Source organism: Chrysemys picta, chromosome 24 (assembly GCF_011386835.1).
Source record: "Chrysemys picta bellii isolate R12L10 chromosome 24, ASM1138683v2, whole genome shotgun sequence".
Lineage (NCBI taxonomy): Eukaryota > Metazoa > Chordata > Testudines > Emydidae > Chrysemys > Chrysemys picta.
Window position 1 is genome coordinate 15,673,624 of NC_088814.1, and position 27,572 is coordinate 15,701,195.

At 59.1% G+C, this 27,572-nt stretch overlaps 1 protein-coding gene across 5 annotated transcripts in view; it reads left to right on the plus strand.

Moving 5' to 3' along the window:
- Positions 1-1,010: 1,010 nt before the first annotated feature.
- The window catches only part of LOC135977363 (1-phosphatidylinositol 4,5-bisphosphate phosphodiesterase delta-3-like), a 55,679-nt gene continuing 29,117 nt past the window's right edge, over positions 1,011-27,572 (plus strand). For 2 of the 5 annotated variants that reach the window (XR_010594818.1, XM_065577913.1), the window contains exons 1-2: positions 1,011-1,274; positions 27,240-27,401. Coding sequence is in view for 4 of the 5 variants with exons in the window: in XM_065577913.1 (XP_065433985.1) it covers positions 1,178-1,274; positions 27,240-27,401 (259 nt within the window). In the remaining variant the exon portion in view is untranslated. Of the gene's footprint in view, positions 1,275-7,958; positions 8,385-25,442; positions 26,341-27,239; positions 27,402-27,572 lie in introns of those variants that run through there. The other 3 variants (XM_065577914.1, XM_065577916.1, XM_065577915.1) reach the window with 3 other exon arrangements.

Consider the following 27,572-nt stretch of genomic DNA (forward strand, 5'->3'; position numbering starts at 1 on the left):
CCCTCAGGCAGTGCCCGTCTCCTGCCGCTCCGGGCTCACAGAGCCCATCTCCTGCCCTGGGGCAGTGCCCGTCTCCTGCCACTACAGACTCACAGAGCCCTTCTCCTGCCCTGGGGCAGTGCCCGTCTCCTGCCCTGGGGCAGTGCCCGTCTCCTGCCACTACAGACTCAGAGTGCCCGTCTCCTGCCCTGGGGCAGTGCCCGTCTCCTGCCACTGCAGGCTCACAGAGCCCATCTCCTGCCCTGGGGCAGTGCCCGTCTCCTGCCACTACAGACTCACAGAGCCCATCTCCTGCCCTGGGGCAGTGCCCGTCTCCTGCCACTACAGGCTCACAGAGCCCATCTCCTGCCCTCGGGCAGTGCCCGTCTCCTGCCGCTCCGGGATCACAAAGCCCTTCTCCTGCCCTCGGGCAGTGCCCGTCTCCTGCCGGTCCAGGCTCACAGAGCCCATCTCCTGCCCTCGGGCAGTGCCCGTCTCCTGCCACTACAGGCTCACAGAGCCCTTCTCCTGCCCTGGGGCAGTGCCCGTCTCCTGCCGCTCCGGGCTCACAGACCCAGTTTGGGAGGTGTTGCCCCAGGGGTGCTGGGCTGCAGGGTTGCCCAGAGGATTCGGGGGCCTGGGGTCTTCGGCGGCGGGTCCCGGGGCGGAAGGACCCCCCGCCGCGGGTCTTCAGGGCACTTCGGCGGCGGGTCCCGGGACGGAGGGACCCCCCCGCCGCCGAACTGCCGTCGAAGAACCGGAGCGAAAGAAGCTCCGGGGGCCCGGTCCCCGCGAGAGTTTTCCGGGGACCCCGGAGCGAATGAAGGACTCCGCTCCAGGGGCCCCGAAAAACTCTCGTGGGGGCCCCTGCGGGGCCCGGGTCAAATCGCCCCACTTGCCCCCCCGCCCCGGGCGGCCCTGCTAGGCTGTGCCCCTCTGCCCCCCCCCCGCAGCAAACAGGCGCTCCCGCTGGTGCGGTGGCCCGGGGCGGCGCAGCCCGTGGGCGGAGCTCTCCAGCCCCACGCGGTTCATAATCGCTCTCCGTGCCCTGAAATGTGACTCCTTCCCTGCGCCTCCCCGCGCCGGCTGGGACGGGCGCTGGCTCCGCGGCTCTGAGACCCGCGCGCAGGCGGCTCGCTCCGCGCAGGGAGCCCGCGGCGGGCGGGGTGGCCCCGGGGCTCGGCCTGGCCCGGACACCATGATCTGCGGCTGGAGGAAGAAATCCCGGCCGGAGCAGCCCCCGCAGGACGGCGGCGGCGGCACCAGGCGCCCGGACAGAGCCTTAAAGAAAATGGGTGAGTGCCCGGGGCCCCCCGCCCCGTCCGCCCGGCCCGGGCCCGATCCTGCCCAGACACCCCGCAGCCCGGCAGCCCCCCGGACCCTGGGCAAGGCGAACACTTGGGGGCGGGGGTGTCTCGGATACAGCTCGGGCCAGGCTCGCGCCAAGGCATCCGGATCGGAACTTCCCCGAAGTGCGGGACGGGAGTGTTCGGCCCGCGGGCCCGAAGCCGCGAGGATGGGCGCTGGGGCTCGCCCGGGGATGCGCCCCACGCTGTGCCCCCGAGCCGGGCCCGACTCCTGCCCCAGCCGGGCGGGTCACAGCCCCTGGGGTCCGGGGCAGGAGTTCGCTGCTGGGCGCGGCTCCTGCTCGTCTCCCCCCGGCCCGGCTGGCTCGGCGAGGGCTGCGCGGGGTCCGGCGGGGGGAGCTGGGACGCTGCTGTTGGGGGTCCGGTTACAGAACCGGCCTCTGGCCCTGTGCTGCTGCCGGGAGCCTTCCCCGGGCCAAGGCACCGACCTGGGGGTGGGGTGAAGCAGCCCCCAGGGCTCCGGGCCAAGGCGCAGACAGGTGGGGGCAGCCCCCAGGGCTCCGGGCCAAGGCGCAGACAGGTGGGGGGGCAGCCCCCAGGGCTCTGGGCCAAGGCGCAGACAGGTGGGGGGCAGCCCCCAGGGCTCCGGGCCAAGGCGCAGACAGGTCGGGGGCAGCCCCCAGGGCTCCGGGCCAAGGCGCAGACAGGTCGGGGGCAGCCCCCAGGGCTCCGGGCCAAGGCGCAGACAGGTCGGGGGCAGCCCCCAGGGCTCCGGGCCAAGGCGCAGACAGGTCGGGGGCAGCCCCCAGGGCTCCGGGCCAAGGCGCAGACAGGTCGGGGGCAGCCCCCAGGGCTCCGGGCCAAGGCGCAGACAGGTCGGGGGCAGCCCCCAGGGCTCCGGGCCAAGGCGCAGACAGGTCGGGGGCAGCCCCCAGGGCTCCGGGCCAAGGCGCAGACAGGTCGGGGGCAGCCCCCAGGGCTCCGGGCCAAGGCGCAGACAGGTCGGGGGCAGCCCCCAGGGCTCCGGGCCAAGGCGCAGACAGGTGGGGGGCAGCCCCCAGGGCTCCGGGCCAAGGCGCAGACAGGTGGGGGGCAGCCCCCAGGGCTCCAGGCAAAGGTGCAGATGATTGGCTGCCCCCCAGGAACCTGGGCCAAGACACAGAGGGCAGGGCTTCCCTCCGGGGTAGGACTGGGGTGAGGGGTTAATAGCTGCCTGTGGGCTGGACACTTGGCTTTATTGTAATCCCCCCTCCCATGTCTGTGGAACATCCCCCCCCCCCCCCATGGCCCTCAGCCGGAGCTGAGCCCCCCTCCAGAACTGGCCAGGAGGGCAGGTTAAGGATGAAACAGACCCTGCTCCCAGCTGGATTCATGGGCTGGGGGGCTGCAAGCTGCAGGGGGGGGCAGTGGGTGCTGAGAGCACTTCGGGTGGGCAAGGGCTGCCCCAGGATGGGGGCTCTGGCACGGCTGGAGCTGGGCTCTGGTGGGGGCCTGTGGTGCCTGGCAGATGCAGGCCGGGTCCACACTCCCAGCTGGGCAGCGTTCCCTTCCATAGAGCTGCCCCGTCTTCGCTTCCAACCCGCACTGAGGACCTGACTGTGGGGACCTGCCTGGGCTGTGGCCAGGGGCTCCCTTCTTCCAGGGCAAAAGACCTGCTGGAGTCTCCCATTGCCATCCATGGGTGCTGCTGATTCCCACTCAATCCACTTGACAACAGGCCCCATGTCCAGCCCTGCCCCAGGTCTTGGGTACGTGTGGCCACTGTTCGTTGGGGATGCCCCAGGAACATGGGGGAGCAAAGAGGCTGCAGCAACTAAGGGGTTAATGCCCATTTTGTTGCAGTAAATTTTTTGTGCAATAAAATCCACAGTTGTTCGCGATCCAAAAGTCAAGTGTCCGGGGGACTGACTGGCCCAGGGGTGGTGGTGCAATACGAGGCCTCTAGGCTGCTTTCACAACTAACCCAGCATAATAGTGACCACTGCTCAGTGGCCAGTAGACAATGAGTTTGGTGGGTCTCCGTCCCGTTCCCGCGTCGCAGCTGGTTGTGAAGGAGCCCCGTGCCGGCAGCCAGAGCTGCGACGCCAAGGCCTGCGTGGGTCCTGCAGCCTCTGTGCTGGATTTCTACATGCTCAGCAGCCCCCCACGGTGCCTGGTTCTCACAGCTCAGCACCCACAGTGCCCCCAGCATGTAGGGCTGTTTGGAAATCTGCCGTCTCCCTGTTACCCCTGAAGGCATCACTCGAGGCGAGTGTGGCATTTGCCAGGGCGGGCAGGCTGCTCCACCTGGCCCTTCTCACCAGTGCTAAATTAATAACTAAACCCCAAAGCCTGAATGCGGCATTTCTGCTGGGGCGACTTCTTTTAAACTCAAGATTTGACTCTGGGAACAGGAGTTTGGAATGCAAGTGAGATGGCCAGAGACCCCGAGCTGGCGTGAATGTGGCCAGGAACTCGTACTGAACCATACAGCGCAAGCCTTGGAGCAAAGGGGCATATCATAGATTCAGAGAGCTTAAGGCCAGAAGGGATGATTAGATCACTCAGTCCGACCTCCTGTAGACCACAGGCCAGAGAGTTTCCCCCAGTCACTCTTCCCCCACTGAGCCCAATGTTTGATTAAAACCTCTTCCAGGCAGGCCCCCAGTCTGCAGCTGATTTGTGATGGCATCATTTGTAGCACCACAAGGCTCTAGTCGGGGGGCCTAGAGAGGCCATAGGGCCCCGTGCTGTACGCACGGAGCTGACTGTCCAGTATCATTCCACCCCATCCCCTGGGGATAGCAAGTGCTTTCGTGACGTGAACTGGTCCCGGTATCCACAGCTCTTTGTTCCGGGGGGTCACTCTATAGCTTTACCTCTGGCCTTGAGGTTGGGTTTTGACTTTGTGATTGATGTGGCTGGGCTAGAAAGAGTGTGTGGGCTAGTGTTAGAGCAGAAGACACTCAGTCCTGGGCTCTGTTCCTGCGCTGACACCTTGGGAAAGTTGCTTCCTCTCCCTGGGACTCCATTTCCTCATCTGAAAAGTGGGGATAGTGATTCTTTCCCTGGATTGTCTGCAGTGTGGGGAGATGTGTAAGAGCTAAGTAGTAGCACTTATTACGCCCAGCTCCTGGGTTCTGGTTACAACCAAGTGTGACCCTGGGCAAGTCACTAACCTCTCTGTGCCTCAGTTTACCCATCTGTAAAATAATCCTCAGTGCTATGGCTGCCGTAATCTGAGATCTCAAAGCATTTCACAAGCGTGAGTGAGTTAAGCATCACAACCCCCTTGAGAGGCAGGAGAGTACTATTATTCCCATTTTTCAGGTGGGGAAAGTGAGGCACAGAGAGGGGAAATGACTTGCCTAAGGAGCCAGTGGCAGAGCCAGAACTAAAACCCACGTCTCCTGACTCCCAGTCCTGTGCATCAGTCACAAGACTCCTGTAGGTGAGGATAATACCGTACTTACGTACCTCGAGGGCAAGGGCTTGTCTACATGGGGGCATAACGTTTCACTAACTTTAGCCAGTGCCCACTCAAATAACCTGCGTAAACACATCCCAGTTCTTCAGAGCGTACGCGCCGGCTCGATGAGATGTACTCTGTAATCCGGTTTGCAAGTGTATTAAAACTTCTTGAGATAGGTTCTCACACGCTAGCATTGCATTCACCATGGCTGACTCAAGTGCAGCAGTGAAGGGGTTAAGGTGCTAGTTGCCATGGGAGAAATGTTAGGCAACATGACGCTTTCCTCCAGGGAAAAGCACAACCGCTGACCAAGGCCTGGCACTGCGGGGGGGTGTGTACGCCAGGCAGGACCAGAGCACACACGGAGTTAGACACCTCACTCCACCTTTTGGTCCCCACTGACATTCTCAAAACTGCCCCTCGGCTGCCAGCGAACCCCACAGGCACCCAAGTATCTGCTGGCCCCACAGCTAATGAGCCGCCCGGGTTCTCAAGCCAGGCGTTCGCCACCGGGCCCGAGCCCGTCCGTGCACTCGGGGCGCCTGACAAAGGACAACGGCGGGCGAGCAGGCTGGGAATTTGTGTGTGTCCTGCTGGCCGGGTGGGACACCCAGATTCAAGTCGTGGCTCTGCCTGATCAGCCGCAGGGATGTGAACCCGGGTCTCCCGCAGCCCAGCAGAGAGCCCCAGCCACCAGGCTGGTTTGGGTGGGGCTGGCTTTCTCCTGTTGGAGCCTTTTCCCTTTGTTCCTGGGCCAGGGAGACTGACTCGGTCAGCTGGGGGTCAGGGCACTGCTCCAAGGACTAGCTAGTCAGTTACAGGCTCGTCTGTGCTGCAGCCACACAGCCGGGCTGACCTAGCAGGGACCTGCCACCTCCGGGTGAGTGCGTTGACCCCTGGGTGACGGGCTCACTTCCCAAGCCAGGCCTGGGCTATCTCAGCTGCTGACCTGGCCCAGAAGAGGGTTCACACTTCAGGCTCCCAAGTGGAGGGATTCCAGCCTGTCAGTCGAGGCCCCCAGACCTTCGGGGAGCTGGGCGCTGAGCCCTGCCCCTTTGCTCCACATTTCACTCCTGCTTTGGAGACAGCGGGCTGGCTCCTGCGGATCCGGGACTCTCCCCATGCATCGAATGGGGAGCCTGGGCACCCAGCTTGGGGCTGGGGACTCCATGAGGCAGGGCACCTATGGTGGCTGTTACAGTGCCCAGCGCTGCAGGGCCCAGGTACCTCGGTGGGTCTGGCCCTCAGATTGAGAGAGCTCAGGTGCCCTTTTCAATTTGATGAGACTCCTGGAAGCCTTCAGGCCCAGACACCTGTAAGTTACACATCCCTGGGCTAGCTTGCTTTCTGGCTGAGTGCCTCTGAGGCCATCAGAGAGCGATTTGTCCTGCTACAGCGCGCTCAGCGCATGTGTGCTGGCCGGGAGCCTGACCTGGCTTTGGGTCCTGAGCTATCGGTGCTGGGCTGGAGCTGTTCCTGGGGGATAAGGGGATCCCAGGACTGTGTTAGTGACCAGTGTGTGGAACCATGAGTGAGCGAGCCCAGGGGCTCTGTGCTGGAGCCCAGACATTGTTACCCCTGGGGCAGGGAAAGGGTTATCCCTGGGGGGAAGGCAGCATCTGATGGAGTCAGGTCAGGTGAAAACCCTCCTGTCTCCTGGGGAACCGGAGCTTCCGCCAGCCCAGCAAGGAGCGTTCAGTTCAGTTTCCCGTGGCGTGCAGGGCACACCTCACCTGACAGCAGGAATGGAGCAAGGGTGAGGGGAGGGCCAGAAATAATCCCCCAGTGGCTCATCTGAATGAGTTTGCTATGTGTCCCCTGGAGCTGTACAGCAAAAGGGACGTAACCCCCTGCCCCACAAAGGGGCCTGGGCTGGATAAATCTGCCTTTGGATGTGCACGGTTTGCCCGGTTTTTCTCCCACCATCCTCTGCTTTCCCCCAGCCCAGCAGTGGGGCAGGGACTCCACAAGGGCTGCCCTGGGGGGCTTCGAGGGATGGGAAGCAGAAATGCTCTTACACGTGTGTGAGAGAGAATTTCGCTCCGGTGACTGGTGCTGGATTGACACTTCCAGGGGCACAGAGCAGACACAGCCAGGGCGAGCGCCCCTGCCCACTCCAAGCTAAGGGACCCCCTCAGGCATCCGACAGCAAGTGATGTGGGGGGGAGGTGGAAACAGAGATAGATGGACCGTGGCCCATTCCTGCTCAGGCTGCCCCCAGAACTGTCTCCTTGTTGGGGATTTGCAATGCAGCCACCTAACCACTTGGCATAAAGCTAAGACTTGGCAAATTGCTTCTATTTTCTCTCCTCCCTGCCCCCCCTTCCCCCCCCCAGCTGCTTGTGTCCCAGCCCCAGAGATCTCAGGCAGGAACCAGTTTGCCATTTTCACCGTTGCCCTCCAAGCTGAGGTTTCATAGAGAAAAGTTCCTTTTTCATGTTCCTTGGATGAGGCCCCTGGTCACGCCCAGGGGGCCCTTGCCAGGTTGCTGTTGGGAGGGGGATGCTGGGTGGGTCTGGGCTGCACAGGCAGGGGTGTGGAAGGCGAAAGGCGGAGGACCCTGCACGTGGGGGAGGGGAGAGGACAGTGCAGATCTAGTGAGCCTGAAACAAGGACACTAACAGTGAGTGAAGGGAGTCCAGGTCTTTAGCTTGCAGGGCCTGCCTGGCCATCGCCCTGCACCTCCTGCAGTCATTCACACCAGTGCAAAGGGTGCAAATCGCTCCCTTTCCCGCTTAGCAGCATTACACGCTTACTTTGCACTGCTGTAAATGGTGACACACGGTGCCGGGCAGTGGAGAACCTGGCCCCAAATCTATGTAATCTCGTGGACTGTCTGGCCTGCACCAGGCCAAGCGGAGCGCTCTGATGTGAAGCAGGAGACTTCTCTGTAGTTCCTGTGGCGTGTGTGTGGCTGTGCCGGGGGCACAGGGAGCGGAGACGGAGCAGGACGGGGCCATTGCAACAGCGGCTGCTTTCTGGCCACTGGCTGGAGTCTGATGCGCTTTAATTGGGGTCAGTCTGGGGTCACTGCACTTACTCCGAAGTCACTGCAATCTGACTCTGGATCTGCAGTTAAATGCCGTGAGCTGCCACCCTCTGATAGGCCAGGGCTAGTGTGCGCACGTGGCGGCCAGGGCTGCGAGGGGCCGGGTGGGCAGAGGGCTGCGTGGCAGGCGGTAGGCCCAGCACAGCTGTGTGGGTGCGGCGGGGTCGGTAAGGGGCCAGGCACTAGCGTCTGAGCTCCCCTCTTGCCATGAGCTGCTGACCGGGCTGCTCCTGGACTCCGAGTCCCATTGCCTCTGCCTGCCTGCGGACCGACGAGCTCATCAGAACAAGGCTCAACAGATAGGGCTGCTGCATGTCAGCACGTGGGGCCCGACCTGCCAACAGGCTGTCTGCAGCAGCACCCTGCCCTGCCCAGGGAGCCAGACCGAGCCAGGGAGGGCTCCCCGGCCTGCTGCGTGGGCCAGGCTCGCTGGGACACATCAGGGCGTCCCAGGGACTCAGTGGAACAGGATTTTGTCTGCAATCCTGGATACAGGGTTCCCCTTCTGCCCATCCCCCATTCCCCTTGGCACCTGGGCTATCGGTGCTAGCAAAGAAGCAGTGATACGGGATGGCCGGTGTGTCTGCGCCCCTGCAAGGTGAGTGCTTGCCTGAACGGGCTGGGTACCAGCTCTCCGTGAGGGGAGGGGCTGCTGAGGGCTTTGTGTCTCCTCCGAGCCAGCCGCAATCTGGATTGAGATCACTGCTGGACGTGCCAGTCCTGTATCAGCATCACCCAAAGCAATGCCAGGAGTAGGGTTTGGGGTGGGGTGGAGGTCATCCTCTCAGGGGCTAAGCAGGGTCAGGCTAGTACTTGGGTGGGACGGCTGTGGTGCTGCAGGGTGTGGAGGGGCGAGTGTGTGGGTGGCATTGCCTTAGCTGGCACCATGCCCCCAATCTGTGCTGCACAGCTGGGAGAGCGCTTTGTCAAATGGGACATACCACTGAGCTCGCCCCAACTTACCCTATGGCTCCGTGTGCCAGTAGCCCCCGCAGGCCCGGCTGCTGCAGTGCGTGTACCTGATCACATCTCCTTCCAGCCAACTGCAAAGCCCATGCATTTTCACTCCCGATTCCCCCAGACGGGCGTCTCTGGGAACCTAATGTCCTAGCCAAATCCCGACCTGGGTAACTGCCCTCACCCTCTTTAAGTTCCCTCTGCAGTCTCAGCTGGGTATTACTTTCTATTTCTCCCATGCTGCTGCAAACTGTTATGCTGTGCCATTCAACATCTGCTGCTTTCCACCCCAGAGGTGGGTGCATTTTAGTGAAGTGAGAGTGCTTTGCGGTAAATTCTCTGGTATGTATTCAGGCAAGATGCTGATTTCAAAGGGGCCATGCTTCCTCCCAGTGGTCTCATTCAAAGTCTCCATGGCCCAAGTGCTGCCCTGGAACCAGTGCGTCTGGCTGGCATTCCCGTAGGTACCCAGTTGTATCTAAGGGGTCATGGGATGTCCTTTCTTTTCAAAATGAAATAATCAGTGATCCTTGTGATCAACAACCTCAGATGGAGGCAGGTGGGTCAGGCCAGACTGTGGGTTACTGGTTCTCAAAGCCAAGATGTGCTTCTAGCTCCTATCCCTGCCAGGGCTGAGAACTGGAGCAGGTTGGGAGATTTTCTAGGATACGTTTATTTGTCGGAAAATGAAACCAAACCTTTTTGCAGAAAGGAGAGAGTGAGCGAAAGCCAGAGCGTGCCCCGTAGCAGCTGCTCGCCTGGTGGTCGGTCCCTCCCCTGCGCCGGGGGCGACTGAGTGCGAGTCCTTGCCCTGAACCAGGCAGAGCAGAGCGCTGAGGCGTGGCTACGCCGGGGTGGGCTCGCTCGGCTTTCTGCAAGGTCTCGATTTCAGTGCAATGCAGAATGAAAACAAATGTTGGAACCGCAACGGCTTTTGTGAGCTGGAATTCTTGTGCCTCGCCCAGCCCTCAGAGACCCTCTCTCCAAAGTCTGGAGGAGGGGAGGGTGCTGGGAGGCTCTGCAGCATCCCTCTCACAGGATTAGACCCCCTCCCCCCTCCCTGCTGCATGTTTGTTCCCCAGAGAAGCCAAAGGCAGCCCTGGCTTGCACCCGGGGTGACCTCTGTGAGGCGTGTCTGGGAACAGCAACGGGGTGTGCGGCAGGCCAGCCTTCGGCTCAGGCCCCGGGAAGTCATTTGGCAAGAGAAATATTGTTCTGGGCAGGATGCAGTCAGCACCCAGCCGCGGCTGTTTGGAAGGGTGAATGCTCTGCACATTAGCACACAGGCAGCTCGCATTGGGAATGCTTCGCCCTAGAGCCTGAACTTGTGTTAATGCGCTCACGTGTGTGTATGTGTGAGTCTGTCTGTGCATATAGACGTGCATCTATGAGTCTGTGTGTCCATGAGTCTGTGTATGTTAGTATGCATGTGCAGATATACGTGTGTGTGTGTGTCCGTACATGTGTGTCCACGAGTCTGTGTGTGTGTGTGTCCACGAGTCTGTGTTTGTGTGCATATATACGTATGTGTGTGTGTGTCCATCTGTGCATGTGTCCATGTGGTCCGTGCATGTGTGTGTCCATGTGTCTGTGCATATATACGTGTGTCCATCAGAGGTGCTGGACCTAGGGGTGCTGGGGGCTGCCGCACCCCCCAGCCTGATTTGGTTTCCATCATATGCAGGGTTTACAGTTTGGTTCAGTGGCTCTCAGCCCCCCGGTGTCCGGGTGTGGGGTGGTGTGGTGCTGTGCTTGCTGGAGCTCTAACATCTGTTGACAGCTGTGAGCAAGTCTCGTGGGAGGGCTGAAGCAGGCACAGGGGATGCAGCCTGCCGTGTGCTGGAGGAGCGAGGGGCAGACGTGGAGGGCGCTTTGGGCTGAAGTCTGTGGTGACTGCCCGGGGGCTGTGCCAGGGAAGGGTCCAGCCCAGCGCACTACCCCAGGCGTGGATGGACACACTGAGCGGAGCAGTGCCGTAGTGAGGGAGGAATTCCTCCCCTTGGGAGGGTCAGGGATGGCTGGGGAGGAATGTCACAGCTCCGGGGTTAATCGCAGTCTTTCCTAACCTGCCTAACCCGCCTGGCATGGACTGCCTGGCAGGACGGGCTCTGCCCTGGCATACTAGGGAGTTTGCTTCTGTGCCTGTGTCCACTAACGCAGTGGTTCTCACATGGTGTCAAGTATCAGGGGGTAGCCGTGTTAGTCTGTATCTACAAAAACAACAAGGAGTCTGGTGGCACTTTAAAGACTAACAGATTTATTTGGGCATAAGCTTTCGTGAGTAAAAACCTCACTTCTTTGGATGCATCCGAAGAAGTGAGGTTTTTACTCACAAAAGCTTATGCCCAAATAAATCTGTTAGTCTTTAAGGTGCCACCGGACTCCTTGTTGTTTTAGTGGTTCTCACAGCCGGTCCGCCGCTTGGTCAGGGAAAGCCCCTGGCGGGCCGGGCCGGGCCAGTTTGTTTACCTGCCGCGTCCGCAAGTTCGGCCGATTGTGGCTCGCACTGGCCGCAGTTCGCCGCTCCAGGCCAATGGGGGCTGTGGGAAGTGGCGCGGACCCAGAGATGTGCTGGAGTGGCGAACCAAGGCCAGTGGGAGCCACGATCAGCCGAACCTGTGGACGTGGCAGGTAAACAAACCGGCCCGGCCCGCCAGGGGCTTTCACTGAACAAGCGACAGCCCGGCTTTGAGAACCACCGTGCTAACGGATCTGGGCACTGGGCTCATTCAGCTCGAACAGTCGAAACAAGGGCAGCTCAAACCAATCCCCATGGCAGCATGGCACGGTCATTGCCCTGACAGGAACCCTCGACCAGCTCCAAGCACCCTTCCTCAGCCGCTCGACCACACCAGCCCTGTGGGGAGCTTGGCTCAGCGTCCCTGGGGGCACCAGAGGGGCTGGGGAGCTGTTCACACGAGAGGGATGCACTAGCTGGAACACTTTGCCTCTTTGTAGCGCTTCTCGGCCGAGAGCCTCGTAGCGTTTTACACCCGTCCGGGCATTCAGCTCCCAGTCCCCAGGGGGATGCAGGGAACACGACCCCTGCTTAGGGATGTGGGCGACAGCCAGGATCAGAACCACTCCTGTGCTAAGCAGCTGCTGCACCTACCAGGGTGCCAGGTCCGAGGGGGCTAAACACTCCCGTTGCTGAGCTCTGTGTAGCTGGTCTGCAGAGATGGGAGACTGGCACATGCTGCCATGGGGTGCCCGAGGAGGAATGCACAACACCAGTCAGGAAGGGGTTAATAGACATTCCCTCCAACAGGAGACACTGGCAAAGCACAGACCAGCCCCCAAATCCTTCCCACCCGGCCTGTGGGGAGGAGAACTCCCCATGGAGTGATGAGCCCGGAGTGCCAGGCCAGCTTGGGCACATACCAACAATGCCGATCATGCCTGAGCTGAGCAGAGATCCTGGTGTCATTACCCCTCGGGGGCCCGGCCTCTCCAGAATGCCCAGGGCCAAAGATGTGCTGTAACACGGGGCTAAAAACAGCCTCTTATGTAACTCGCGTACGCCCAGGCAGGGGCCATGGGCACGTGCCCGTCACATCACACCCAAAGAGCTAATTGAAAGAGACACTCTACAGGATGCAGCAGGGTTCATTAAAGCCTAACGAGGCCTATTTATGAGATGATCCTAATGACTGAGTTATTATAATAGAGCTGTCACTTCCCGTTATGTGGAGGAGAATGTGCAGTGTCATGTTAACTCTGAGTCCAGGGGCTGCAGGCTTGGCTGGGGGTAAGGTGACCAGACAGCAAGTGTGAAAAATCGGGACGGGGGTGGGGGGTAATAGGAGCCTATATAAGAAAAAGACCCAAAAATCGGGACCGTCCCTATAAAATCGGGACATCTGGTCACCCTAGCTGGGGGCAGTTCTGAGGAGGGAATTTGAGGGGTGCGCGGCAGTTTGTACATGGGGGGCGGGAGGGGGGCAGGACAGACCCGTGCTGGGTTGGAGCAGGTGATGCGAACATCCAAAGCTTTGGGCTGTATGGCAAGGGCCAGTGGAGTCTAAGGAGCGCTGTGAAGATTTTTAGGCGCTGCAGGAAGTGATGCCCAGAGGTTCTAGATTGGCAGGTCCCTGCAGCCTTCTGATTGGCCCATGCTCAGTATTTAATCCTGGAGGGTGGCCCAGGCTGTTGGCTGATTGCCAGTCTTCCACCCAAGCCCGACTTCGAGCCTGAGTCCAACCTGGAGACTACCTCTGATCTCTGCCTCTACCCCCCGCCTAACCCTGGCTCTTGGTGCTTGCTGCCTGTCCTGCCTTGTGGGTGCCAGCCCAGCTGGGACCGCTAGGCCTGACTGCCAAGACACCGTCCCTTACGAGGGGCACTGTCACAACCAGGGCGAGGGTGGGCAGGCCGGTGCCTAGGTCAGGGCTTAGAGCTGGGGCTGGCGTCTCAGAGTGGTAGGTCAGGATCCCAGGACCAATGCCAGGGGGCAGGAATGCAGCCAGGGCTCAGGGGGCAAAGCCAGTGTCCGTGTCTAGAGTGAGAGTTCACGTGCTGAAGTCCAAGCCCGCTGAGATGCAGGTCCCTCACTGCGGCTGGCTGGGGGCGAGTCCTCGCTGCACCGACACTCCTGGGCTTAACTCGGGCGCCAGGAGCAAGCGGGGCCCGGGGAAGCTGTCAGGCCAGCCTTTGGAAGTGCTCCAGCCTGCGGAGTGCCTCTCCGTGGGTCGAGGTAGCAATGCAGACAGCCCGACCATGGCTGCCGGGGAGTGGCACAGAGCCGGGGTCGAGTCCAACCCCGCAGAGCCTCCTAGGCACTGCCTGCTGAGATGGCTCTGGGGCAGGCTCGCGAGGGGCCCTTGCGCAAGCCACCAAGTCCTGCCCTCTCGTAAGCAGCTGCTGGCTTTTGGTGCCTCCGGTTTGAGCTGCCCAGCATGAGACCCAGAGGGATGGATCCCCCAGAGCGCTCAGCATGGGCCCCTGTGGGAACGGACCCTGACTGTGGGCCGAGCCCTTTCTGCCTGGTGGTGCCGGTGCTGCACAGACACCGAGTGAGAGCCAGGCTGAGGCCCGGACACTCTGAATAGACAAGACAGGCAGAAGGCAACAGGCCACGAGACTCGCCCAGGGGATTCCTGTGATTTATAATTGTTTTTACTTTCCATGGTAAGACATTTTAAAGAAAGAAATCCACGTTTGCCTGCAGATGTGGTACATCATGGCCCTCTGAGCCAGTTCGGTATCGCAGGCACCTCTCTGGCCCCATCACTGCACTATCCTAGCACGTCACGGTTTTTAATGTCTTCCCCACAGCCCCCGGGGGGCAGCACAGTGCTCTTATCCCTGTTGTGCAGGAGGGAAATGAGCCACGGGGAGGTGAGGAGACTTGCCCAAGGTCACCCAGGAAGCCTGTGGCAGAGTGGGGAATTGAAGTCTGGTTTCCAACATCCCCCCGAGTGCCATAACCACTTGGCCATGCTTCCGCGGTGCAGCTGAGACTTGCTATCTGTATACTGATCTGGCACTCAGCAGCAGCGTGTCTGAGCCTCACGGCTATTTGTGGGGTTAGCCGCACGACCCCTCTATGAGCTAGGGAAATCTTATCCCCATTGTACAGAAGAGGAACTAAGGCACAGGGTAGATTAAGTGACTCAGCCAGGGTGACACAGCACGTCAGTGACTGAGCCAGGTTTCCCGAGGCCCAGGACCATCCATTTGACATGAAAAGCAGTAACGGACCGTAAACAACATGGAAATTGACGTTGTGGATTTCCATTGTCTCAGATCAGGGGAGTGCAAGGCGGCAGGGGAGGGGCAAACACACGTCTAAACCAGCAGAAAGTTAACTAGATCTTTTAAAAAAAGATTAATCTCTGATGTTAGGAACAGAGGCAAAGAAAGTGACTGTGGTGTCCTTACACTGAGTGTCCCTTTAAAATGTTGCGGGAATCTAGTTTCACAGAAAACAGGAAACGCAAGAATGAAGGGTCAATAATCGACTTCGTTTTTGGAGAACAGCTGGAAAAGTCTTCGTGCGGCTGAGCCCAGGGTGTGCTTGCGCTGCGCCTGCCAGCAATCAGGAGAGTTGTGTGTCTAGAGGGGCCCACTGTGACCAAGGCCCCAGGGTCCCGAGCAAAGACCTGAACTGGCTTTGTGCGTTTCACAGTCTTAACCCTGGTGTTACCTTCTGATGCCCTGTGACCTCACGTAACCTCTGCAGAGGTTTCTCTGCTCCCATCTGCCTGGCTTCGTTCCCCTTCCCCACCTGGAATATAGAACAATTTATGGCCAGGGACAGACCAGCCAACACAATTTTTCTGCCTAATCTAAACTGCCATTCTCAGCAAGAGAAACAGTTTGGACAGCAGGCCCAGTGACTCACCTCCATTTCCTGCATTACTCAGAGGCTCCCAGCGATGCCTCCAACTCACACGAGGCCCGGGCCCAGGGAAGAGAAGGAAAGACTGACCTGATGGGCTGGTTGTGGACAATTCCATTTGGGATCTTTTTCCTGGGCAGCTCCTCGTGGCAGAGAGCTTGAAAACGAGGAGTGAGTTTATGGCTTGGGTTGTGATGTGAGATCAGAAGCCACCTGCCTCCCTGCCTGAGCCACTCTGGCCTGACACCGTATTGTTACTGCAGTAACGCCCAGCATGGCCCCGCCAGGCAGCACCCATGCACATCCAGAAAGATGGGCCCTGCTCCACTGACAACACAGATAGAGTGGGGGAGAGGGTGAAGTGTCATGACAGAGGTCACACGGCAGGTCAGTGGCAAGGCTGGGAATGGAGCCCAGGTGTCCCAACTTGCAGGCCAGCAGGCTGGTTGCTGGATTGTTTTGTGGCTGTGCGAGGCCTTTGAATAAGGAATCGCTAGCTGAGAATTCTCTGCTTGGCCCTGCCAGGGCAGCACCTCGCCTACAAGGTGCCAGGCCAAGGGGAATGGGCTGCCACCTCTGAGGTACAAAACCCAGGACCTCTGGGATGATCTGGAGCCCATAAAACTGGACAGGTGGCAGCACGCACGGAGCACCCTTCTGGGTTTCCTGGGACAGCTCCCTCAAAAAAGGGACGAGTCTGGGAGAACCCGGAGGGGAACCTGGCCTGTGTGTGAGCTGGTGGGTGACTGTGAGTCTGCGTGTGGTGTAAAACGGGAGGGAGGGATGATGTTAAAAGGAGTCACAGAGTTGAGCAATTCCTCTCTGGTGTGATGCTTGTGCCGCTTTCTTACAGCATCTTAAATCCCTTGTTTACAACTCCCCTGCTGATGAATGGTCATTTCACACCCTCCTTTGTTGTCACTGGGAACTGACAGTGGAGGACTCTCAAAGTACCACAGATTTCTGTAACAACCATACGGCACAATCTCATAACTTCATACGCACCAAGGATATACATATTTGGACAGAACAATGGGTTTCAACAGATCATGACCTTTCCTAGGATAGCTTACAGGGCATGCTGTGTATGAAATATATGGTAATTATATGACAGGGGTGACTATGGGGGTTCCAGGGTGCTGCTTTGAGTACAGAGTGCTATGGGGAAACCGAGGCACAGAGCAGAGAAATGATTTGCCCAAGGCAAGCTGATGGCAGTCAGAATTAACACTCAGGAGTGCCAGCTCCCAGTCCCAGAGTCTACCCACAACCTCTTCACTGGGCTGGTGTTAGATACTTGCTTTGCACAGTATTACAGTTCAGTCCAGGAGTGAAAGGGTTAACGGTCACACACTGGGCTGCTAAGGGGAGTCCTTGTCAGTTGCTTTCTGATTGGCTAGAAGGGCTTGGGCACAGCTCCACATTAAGAGCCAGGGTTACACAGGGGCGAGGAACTGCCTGGTGGGGGTTGCAAAAGTTAGTCACCGAACTCGCCTTCAAACCCCCTGTAGGCGCCTCCGTGCGTCTGGGGTGCTCAGTGTTTTGCTGCCCTGGCCCTTGCTGTCTGAAGCCGGCGAGTCCGTCTCTCTCTGTCCTAGGGTTTGATGCTCCCACGCAGCTCCACCAGCACCGTGCCAGGCCTGTTACGCAGGGTGCGTCTGTACCGGGCACGCTGCACCGTTACAGCGCTGCCAAGCTCCCCGGCTGCACAACACCTGTTACCAGGCGGCCCGCATCGCTGGCCCCTGTGGGGCTCTCCAGTGCGCCCCTCTGGGTCTCAGGTCCCTGGCCATCGCCTCTGTCTGGGACGGATCCCGTGTTCCTCCTGCTCTCAGGCCAGGTGCTGGCCGCAGCCCCTGGGTGTGATCACCTCAGCGGGTCCGACCCTGCAGCTCTGTTTCCTCCAGAGGAGTGAGGGTGGGAATCAGCAGCTGCTCATAGCAAAGTATCTCTTATTTCAGAGAAAACGCCTTAAAAACACTAACTCAGGCTGTGCGCCTGCCTGCTTCCCCTGACACTTACTATTGGCTGGTTCTGGGAAGGCCAGTTCCTTTAGACTCCCCCACAGACCCTGTCTCTCTCTGTCCTAGGGTGACCAGACAGCAAGTGGGAAAAATTGGGACGGGGCTGGGGGGTAATAGGAGCCTAAAAATTGGGACTGTCCCTATAAAATTGGGACATCTGGTCACCCTACTCAGTCCTCCTGTCTCAAGTGTCCCCAGGTTTGCAGGACGCGTTTGCAGACTCAGCATTGCAAAACAAGGTTGCAGAGACAAGATACAGGGTCACCCTGAAGCTAACAGCTGCTCCATTGTGTTTCAGGGTACACCCAGATGCCCTTATCTGGGGAGCCGTTTATAGCGAGCTGGGACACAGCAGTATTCTCACATAGCAGGTCTGGCAGTGTTCAGAACAGCAGCTCCACATCTGTCACCACCTGAACCCTGGGGAGCCTGGAGCCAGAGCGGCTGGAGGAATGGGCTGGCTTCCAATCCCTGTGGCCTGCTGGACCCATCACTAAACTCCTCCAAAATGCTCTGTATCTAAGCCCCGCCCCGCCCAAGGAAATGCTGAGATTTATTGCAGAGGAAGGAGAGCAGGGCTTGGGGATGGGGCAGTGGATCCCCCCACATGGTGCAAGTGGGGGAGCAGCAGCGGCAGCCACAGGGGGACGTGGAGCCTTTTCCATTGCACAGGCTGAAGGCAGGAAGCTCTGGGCTGGAATCAGGTGCAGGCACTTGGCGGTAGATGTTGCCATCCTTCACTGGGCGCGGGAGGGCCCTGGCCGTGTTGCTATTTCTTCCTCACTGAATTTTTTTGCATCTGTTCCCAAGGGGATAAAACTGCCCTTGAGAATACTGAGCAGGGCTGAGCCAGAGCTGCCAGGAACAATCTGGATCAGAGGGGGGCCCTTACGTAAGCCCCCCCCCCCCACGCTGGCCCAGTAACATCCCCTTGAAGGCAGAGAGCAAACGGGCTGCTGGCGGGGCGGGGGAGAGCAGAGCTGAAGGCTGGGAAGGCAGGAGGGAGCCGGAGGAATGTGCAGGATCAACACGGGCCAGTGTTTAGCCAGGAGGTGCTGAGTGTTTTTAGCCAGTGAGAGTGACGGTGTCAGGGGAGGAGAGGACAGCGAAAGCAGGGAGCTCAGAGCCCATGTGTCCAGAGGCACAAGCCTGGCCAGTCCCCTGCAGCAGACCTAGCCGCATGGACCGGCCTCCCTGCCCCCTCTGGGGCAGTGCCCTGGGAGAGCCAGTGGCCAAACCCTGCTGCTCTTGGTTTGCCAGGCAGCACGGGCAGGACAGAGCCCGCTCTGTGCGGGAGCGCCAACTGCCCAGCGCGGGAGGAGCACGGGGGGGATGGCCTGGACGTGCCATGGGTGGTGAGTCTGTGCTAGAGGGAGGGACAGGGATAGCCATGGGGGCTCTCACAACACGGGAGTGTCTGAGTGCTGGGCGGGAGCTGGCCTCCTAAATTAACCCTTCAAAGACTGTAGGCCTTGCCCTTGGCTAGCCCCTTTCCACGGAGGGTTTCAGGCACTGCAGACAGGCGAGTCACACAGGAGTGAAGGTTCAGGGGTGGCCGGGAGCTGGAGATTGTTCCTGTTTTGCAGATGGGCGAAGGGGGGCCAAAAGAGTAAAGTGATCTGCCCTGTGTCACTGGGTGCAAGGGGCTGTGGTGCTGCCTGGGCCCTGTGGGCATGGCTGGGATGGCGTTTGCAGCCTCTGGCAGTTCTAGACCCGGGCTTGCACATTAGTGCCGAATGCGGCAGCCCCTGTCTGTGCTAGCGCCACAAGCCACACCCACTTGCGGGGGAAGGAGCTGGCATGAAAGTTCTTTCATAAGTGTCCATGAGGTCTGGAGCTTTCTGCATTTGCAGCGAAGGGGAGAGAGCGACGTAGTGAAGCACAAGCCTGAATATCACTCAGGACGCCTGGGTTCTATTCCTGGCTCTGCCCCTGCCTCTCTGTGGGACCTTGTGCAAGTCACTGCACCACTCTTTGCCTCAGTTTCCCCATCTAGGAACTGGGGATAATAATGACCTGCCTCCCAGTTAACTTGTGTTTGTAAAGTGCTTTGGAGTCCCTGTGACAGAGCTATCTCCGTGCCGAGTATGGGGGTCAGGCTGGGCCTGGCTGGGAAGCAAAGCTGGGAATTACGCCTGGCCGGTGAGTTTCCAACCTGATTCTTGCAATGGTTTAAAACCTTGTCAAGCTCCTTAGCATGCTCTGAAAGCACGGGGTGGAGCCCTGCTTTAGTGCACGGCTCTGCAAAGTGCAACCGAGGAGGAGGGCCTGAAGGTAACACGGGAGAGACACAAACAGGAGCTGGGGCCACGCTGTTGGCCAGATGCGAATCAAGGTGGAACACACAATACTGGCCAGGGACAGAAGGCAGGCTCAACGCTCTAGTCAGCCAGAGGCAAAGAGAGCTCAAACCTCCAGGGCTGAATCTAGGAACTGCGATCGCGGAGTAAACTCCAGAAGGTGCTTTCCCTGCTCTGGAAATAGAGAGCGGAGGGGTTTTCGTGGGCTGGGAGGGGAGCAGGGACTGCCCCCCAAAGCCACTGTAAGAGACCAAGGATAGAAGACGGGTGTGGGGCATGCGGTGGAGCTCACAGAGCCTGACCCAGTTTCCACTGAAATCAACAGGAGACTTTCCCCTGGCTTCCAGGGGAGCTGGATGAGGCCCTTACGCTCCTGACCTCCGTTCTGCCACCACTGGACGGCACCGGGGGTCTTCAAGCTGCGTCCAGTGGATGTGTCTAGTGGGTTGCTTGAAGCAGGACTCTACGGGGTCAGGAACGGAAGGCGTTTGCGCTGCGTCTTCCCTGTTTCTTCTCTGTTCCTGCCGTCAGTCAGCCCAAGCATTTGCCAAGGCCGGTAATCCGGACTCTGACCTTTCCCCACTGGGAGCCTGAGCCCTGCGAGTGAATGGAAGTGTTTCCACTGGAGTGGGAGCAGGGTCAGAGTGAGTCAGTCTCACTCTTGCTTTCATTCTGGTGTCCAGCAGCGTGGGCCTTGCGGCGTGCGCTGGGCGAGGCAGGGAGTCCCGGGGGCGGGGCTGGGGGTAGCCGTGTGCCTGGGCCTTTCTGAGCAGTGCACTCGTTCAGCAAAAGGCTTCGGAACCTTGGCACGGGAAAAGTGACTCTGTAATCTGGGCCCGAGGGGAGATTTCTTCATGTTTCCATTCCATGAGGGAGAAATCACGTACAAGAGGCGATGGAAAGCGAGTTTACATCCCATTTCTGGCGACTTCCCTGACAAGCCAGTGGATGGATTTTCCATGGCCCTTGAATTTCCACGTCGTTTGAGGAGTTTGAGACACTGGGCCTGGTACTCCTCTCCCTTCCCCCCGTTTTACCCCCGGGTAACTCCATTGGCTCAGTGCAGCGACTCCCCCTCTAGGCCTGCGTCAAAGGAGAATCAAACCCACCGGCCAGAGAAAAATCATCTGTTCCAAAGCACTTCCTGGCCCAGTGCTGCTTGCAGCACCAGGCGACCGCAGCTGGGAGGAACTGCAGAACCTGGCTTACTTCTCACCATGAATGTGGCTTGTTCATGTCTTGCCTTTCACCCAGCATAGACAGGGAAACTAGGCTGGCCAGGCTGGCAGTGTTTCTAGTCAGTTTCACTTCCTTCTTCCCCTGCTGGCAGAGAGCTGGGTCGCGTTCCACGGGGAAGGTTTAAGACTGGGAATCTCATAGGAGCCTGAGGGCGTTTGGTGCCCAAATTCCAGTGAAATTCTCTGCCCAACTTGGATACTTTGCCGATCCCAGACAAAACTCTCCCTCCCCCCAAATAAAATCTTGTAACCCTTTAAAAATGTATCCGAGAATGAAATGTGGGGCTGAAAACTAGCCCCTCTCTAGCTCCATGCCTGTGTGCCTGGAACATTTAGTAGGTCAGAATAAATCCCTGGCTGAGTTTAGGTCCTAAAACAGGCCATTGCCTGGTGATGAGTTTCAGATCAGATTATAGCTGGATGATTTTGCATCCCCTGCTGCTCTGGGGGGCTTCGACACAGCCTGTAATTTGATTTACTTGTTGTGATTATGTCTCATTTACTGTACAACACCCTCCTTTGGAAAATCCACTCAGAGCCAGCGGTTGTCTCGCCTGCTGTGTGCGTGGTAGCATCAGATACACTCACCTCGGAGTCTTTGGCCTCAATGTCAGTATCGCACAGAGGCTTAGGCCCTGCTGTTTTCCACTGGGCGGGACCTAGGCCTGGTATTGGGATGGAGGATGTTCTGCAAGTCCATAGCAATGACATGCTCCACAGTGACAGCGCGTTGAACGTCACTGGCATCCTGCAGCGGTGGGTGTCCAAGTGCTTCTCAAACAGCCTTGCCGCCCCCTAGGGAAGCCACGGTCATCTGCCCATAGCATGGATGTCCTGGGGGTAACTGAAAAGCGCTGGGTGAAAATCTGGCCCTCAACTGTGGGTGTGGAGCCCTGGGAGACGTGCCCGAGCGCCCTCGGTGACAGACACAGGAATAGAACCCAGGCGTCCTAGCCCCACTCCCCCAGCCTGCTAACGTACCACGCTGCTTACGTAGTTCTATGTTATTAGCTCCCATTCGAACCTTCCCTGAGATAGTGCTGAGAACATGTGACCCTTTTATGGAGACCCCTCCCAGGCAGATTGCAGGTTGGCATTGGACTGTCAAGGAGAGGGAAAGGTTCAAGGCAAAGTGCTCAGAAGTGCGCATCCCTCGCTGTGGTTTGCGGGAGGCTGATGGTTTGTTGGCTGTAGTTGAGTAGTGGCTGCTCTCCAGGGAGTGGATTGGTCGTCAGGCAGGATAGTTACAGCCGAAGCCCAGCCCGCATTGTATTTACAGCTGTCAGTTCACGCCGTGCTTTGCTTGCAAAATTGATATTTGCACAAGACGGGCTTGAGTTGAATGGCACCGTGATTGTAAACTGCATGATGCCAAGGAGACCAAGGGGTGCGGCATGAGCTCTTACCCTGGGCTCTTTGTGTCCAGAGAGCGCCCAGCACGTAGGAAGGGGGGTGGGGAACAGAAGTGGTTAAGGCTGCAATTTTCAAAGGTCTCTGCTTTCAAGTGTCTCCGTTTTTGGGAGCCCATCTGGGGGGGCTTTACGGTGTCCGACAGGACACGTGGCCTAGGTGATCAGACAAGCCATTGCCAGAGCCGAGAGTGGAACCCGCGTCTCCTGACGGCCAGGTTTGAGCACTGGCCCCTGGGTCATGCAGCCAACGCCCCACCTGTGTTGCCCAGTGACCTGTGTCCTGGGAACTGTCCGAGTCTGGCACGGTGCAGCAAGGTCCATGCAGCAGCATTTTTCTTGACTCAGCCCTTTCAGCCTTGGGATGTGATGGGATCTCAGCCACTTGCAGTCAAGATAGGGCGTCTCTTTCTAAATGATGTGCATCCGCTCCCCCAGAAGTTCTGGGCTGGGGGCAGGAACGCCTGGGGCAGGCAGGAGCTCAGGCGGGAAGATTGCAATGCTCCCTTGTGGCGTTACATCTAGGAATCCCTGAATAGTCGGGCCCAGTGGGGCCGGTCATCGCTCCCGCCCTGCACAGGTGTATTTGAAGCCGGGAGAATCTGGGCTGCTGGAGCTGAAGACAGAGGACTCTGGGTGTTTTCCTCACACGGTACAATGTACAGTGGGAACTTCCCCCCGGAGACCTGGGAAGGTCTAAGAGCGGGATGTGGGCTGTAGGCTGCGCAGGAGACAAACTCTCTCAGGGTGTGGCTGTGGCCTGACATCTGCCCACACACAGGGCCAAAACAAATGTACAGCGTTCCCTTCCCCCTCCCAAGCTCTTCCCGCGAGCGCCCGCCCAGACGGGAATGCTGCCCTAAGCATTGTTACGATGGCCTCTCAGGCTGCACTTGGCACACCGTGATCTCGGATAATCTCCCCTGGCAATGCAGTGTGGCATGCTCCATGCTGATCGCCAGCTGGGGTCCGAAATCAATCCACCCTCCTCCCATTGCCCCTTTGGTCATTCTTCAGATGCCTTTACATAACGTCACAACCCAGAGCATCCTGGCCAATGCCCGTGCTTGGCTTAACTGCGGCCTCCCTGCACTCCTGGGCTGCCTGGCAGGGCACAAAGCTCTGTTGGAGACGGGTTCGGACACAATCCAATTAACACTGACCGAGGGACACACTTCCACACCACAGTTCATTAGCCCGTGGAACTCACTGCCACCGAAACCCCTGACGCCAGGAACCTCGCGAGATTCAAAAAAGGGTTGGACATTTCCGTGGATATCAGAAAATCCCGAGTTATCCTAATTCGTGCTAGCAGGGATATTAACCCTCCTGCCTCAGAGCTTAAGCCAGTCTCTATTAGAGACCAGGATGAGACCTACGGGGGTGGGGGGGGGCAGATTATCCGACAGCTGCTACTATGTGGCTCTTGCACCTTCCTCTGTAGCATCTGGTGCTGGCCACTGGGATCCACTCTGGTGATGCTGCTCTTGGCTCGTTCCGTATAGAAAGGTTCCCCCCTCGGGCTGAAGCCGAGCTGGGCCCATGTCAAAGCTGTGGGGGCTGGAATCAAGCCAGTGCCATGGGTGGCCGGTGAACTGGCCGTTGGGGGGAGGCTAACCCTTGGCCCCTCCCCTTCTTCCCAAGACCCTGCCCCTCCCCCTCCTGTTCTACCACCCCTCCCCCACAGGAGCCCAGAGCACCCTCACCACGGCCCCGGTGTGCCAGGTGGTGTGGCCACAGGGCCGGGTGGGCAGTGCGGCCCGAGCATCACCCACCCTGAGTCCCCACAGAAGGACAGACAGTCACAGCCCTGCCCGCCCGCACCAGGGCAGAATGCCAGGAGTGGCAGGAGGAGCCTGGGGGCAGAGCATGGGCCGGGCCATGCCAGGCACAGCCTCCCTCAGCCTATGATACCCACCACTAGGGTTGCCAACCCTCTTGGTTTCGCCAAGAGTCTCCCAGAATCGGGGTCTATCTCCCAGAGGCTACTGAAGCCAGTCCGGGAGATTTTAGGCCCTAAAAGTCCGGTGGCACAGCAGGGCTAAGGCAGGCTCCCTGCCTGCCTTGGCCCTGTGCCGCTCTGGGAAGCGGCTGGCACATCCCTGTGGCCCCTGGGGGGGGGGCAGTTGCGGCCAATGGGAGCTGCAGGGGCAGTGCCTGCGGGCAGGGCCAGCGCGCAGAGCCCCCTGGCCCCTCACGAGGCAAGCGCCGCCACGCTGGAGCCCGCACTCCTCACCCCCCCACACACCCCAACCCCCTGCCCCAGTCCTGAGCCCCCTCCTGGAGCCAGCAACCCAAACCCCCTTCCACACCCCAATCCCCTGCCCTAGTCCTGAGCCCCCTCCTGCACCCTAACTCCGTCCCAGAGCCTGCACCCTTCACCCCTTCCCACACCCCAATCCTGAGCCCTAGTCCTGAGCCCCTCCTGCACCCTAACTCCGTCCCAGAGCCTGCACCCCTCACCCCTTCCCACACCCCAATCCTGAGCCCTAGTCCTGAGCCCCTCCTGCACCCTAACTCCGTCCCAGAGCCTGCACCCCTCACCCCTTCCCACACCCCAATCCTGAGCCCTAGTCCTGAGCCCCCTCCTGCACCCTAACTCCCTCCCAGAGCCCGCACCCCAGCCCGGAGCCCAAATCCCATACCCCCTGCCCCAGGCTCAGCCCAGAGCCCCCTCCCACACTCCAAACTCCCCAGCCCAGAGCCCGCACCCCAACACTCTGCCCCAGCCCACTGAAAGTGGAGGGGTGGGGGATGGAGTGAGTGAGGCGGGGCCTCAGGGAAGGGGCGGGGCAGGAGGCATGGCAAGGGTGTTTGGGTTTGTGTGATTAGACAGTTGGCATCCCTGCCCGCCCACTTCCTGGATCCCAACAAGATGACCAGCGCTCCCCGGCCGCAGGCCAGTGGTGCAGAACAACCAGCCTTTTATGGAAGGGCAGGCTGCGAAGTTCCCTGCCACTCATCGGCTCCACCAATGGCTGGTCACCAACCCAGTGTGGGTGGGGCCCAAGATCACCCTCATGAGGCCCTTTGCCATAAGAGCCAGATGAAGGATCCTGTTGTCTGCTGGGAATTGCAGGGGAGGGTGCATGTAACTTCCCCCAGAGCTCTGTGTGATTCCTGGGTGGGCTCCCTGGGGACCCTGCAAAGAAGGAGCCCGCGCTGCAGAGCGGAGCAGGGCTGCTTGCAAGCCAGCGCTGAGGGAATCACGCCTGCCCCACGGCCCAGCAGAGGATTCACCCCGGCCCCCTTCTCTCCAGAGCCAGTGGGGAACTGAAATACTCCTGTAAGGAGCGGGCGGGGGAGGAACATGCCTGGACTAACCTTTGCAGGCAAAGATATTGCAGAGCGGCGGTTCTCAAACTGGGGGTCCTGACTCCGTTTTAATGGGGTCGCCAAGGGCTGGCACTAGCCTTGCTGGGGCCTAGGGCTGAAGCCCGAGCTCCACTGCCCGGGGCCAAAGCTCAAGGGCTTCAGCCCTGAGTGGGGGGATGGGACTCAGGTTACAGGCCTGGGGATGAAGCCCTTGGGATTCAGCTTTGCCCCCCCACCCCTTTGGGACTCTGGCTTTGGCCCTGGCCCCCCTGCCTGTGGTGGCAGGGCTCAGGCTTTGGTTCCCCCGTCCTGGGGTTGTGTAGCAATTACTGTTGTCAGAAGGGGGTTGTGGTGCAAAGAAGTTTGAGACCCCTGTAGAGAAAGGAAGTGGACCTGGCCACAGGTGTAAGTGGTGAAATTCCACTGATTTCAGTTGCGATGCAGCCCCTTCGGCATTGGCTGCATGGGAAAGTTGCAGCAGCTTAGGTGAGAGGAAGGATGGCCCTGTGGCTAGGCCATTAGCCGGGGACTCAATTCCCAGCTCTGCCACAGACTGACTGCGTAACCTTGGGCAAGTTCCTTAACCTCTCTGTGTCTCCCTTCCCCATCTGTACAATGGGGGTCCTAGCACTGCCTGACCTCACTGGGGTGTGTGAGGATAAATACCTTAAAGCTCTGAGGGGCTCAGACCCTGTGGTGATGGAGGCCAGGCAAGTCCTTCAGTCTAGCAGATAGCTCCTGGGCAGCTCACCTGTGTGTGGACCCGCTTATTTCAGTTTAAGAGACGCTTGTGTCGGTTTAACTTAAACCTCTTCCCAGCTGACTCCCGCTGCACCGGAAGAGGCTCTTTCATACCGCAGTGAGTGTGCACCCTGAGCTCTGCACTGGTTTCAATCCTCCCCTGAGGCCCTGCTTCTGCTGCAACACGCTCATGTTCACAAGGCCTCAGTCGTCAGTGAATTTGGCCCAAGGTATTTAAGGGAGGGAGTGTGGTCTAAGGTTAGAGCAGGGTCCTAGGAATCAGGACACCTGGGTTCCATTTCCAGCTCTGGGAAGGGAGTGAGGGTTAGAGCCGAAAGACTGGGGATCTGGACTCCCAGGCTCCATTCTTGGTTCTGGGAGGGGAGCAGGGTCTAGTAGTTGTAGCAATGGGGGCTGGAAGTCAGGATGCCTGGGTTCTGTTTCTGGCTCTGTCATTGACCTGCTGGCTGCCTTGGGTAAGTCACCGCCCCTCTGGGCCTCAGTTTCCCCATGGATAACATGGGGACCTACCTCACAGGGGTGGTGTGAGACTAAAATCCTTACTGTTTATGAAGTGCAGCGAGGCCCTGGTCTGAAAGGCGCTATCGAAGGGCAAAGAGCTGTTACAGCCACTTCTCCTTGACTTGCCTGCCACGGCCCAGCCCCGATTCATGTTTCTCCTGCAAGAATATTACCAGGACCCTTACAGTGAGGTGTGTGTGTGTGTGTGTGTGTGTGTGTGTGTGTACGTGTACGAGCGAGTGCAGCTGTGGGTGTACGACCTCTACTGCAGTGAGAGGAGAATTTCCGGGAACTCAAGCTGTAGGCACCTGGGTTGGATGGAACGGGAGGCCCCACGTTCTAGAGTGGATTCTGCCCATGCCTTTCAGCTGGTGTTTGTTGTGTTCGTTGGTTTGGGGCAGAGGTTCCCTGCAAGGCAGGACAGAACGCTGACTGTGCAGCGGACAGATGCCCCTCACACTCCTTTCTCGCAGGGCCCGGGTCAGCTGGCAAACCTCAGGCACTGGGCGGGCAGAGTGACATGGCACTGGCAGCCGAGTTATTAGACTTACTGCAGAAGAGGTGGCTTTGGGGGGCTTGATGGGTTCTTCCCCTTTGCTCCTTGCAGGCCTGACAGATGATGAGGACATCAAGGTGATGCTGAAGGGCTCCTTTCTCTGGAAGATCAAGTCACGCAGACGGAAGAAGGAGCGGTTCTACCGCTTGCAGGAGGACGGCTTGACCATCTTGTCTGAGCGCTGCTTTAAACGGGCTCGCTCCAAGCAGATCTGTAAGTCCCAGTGGCCGAGACTCAAATGCTCCTGGAAACAAGAAACCCAGATCCCAGTTCAGAACCTAGAACCCAACCCACGTCCAACACAGAACCGAGAACCCCTCCCACCCACTGACCTAGAACCCAACCCATGCAAATTCTACAACACAACGCTCTGCCCAATACATA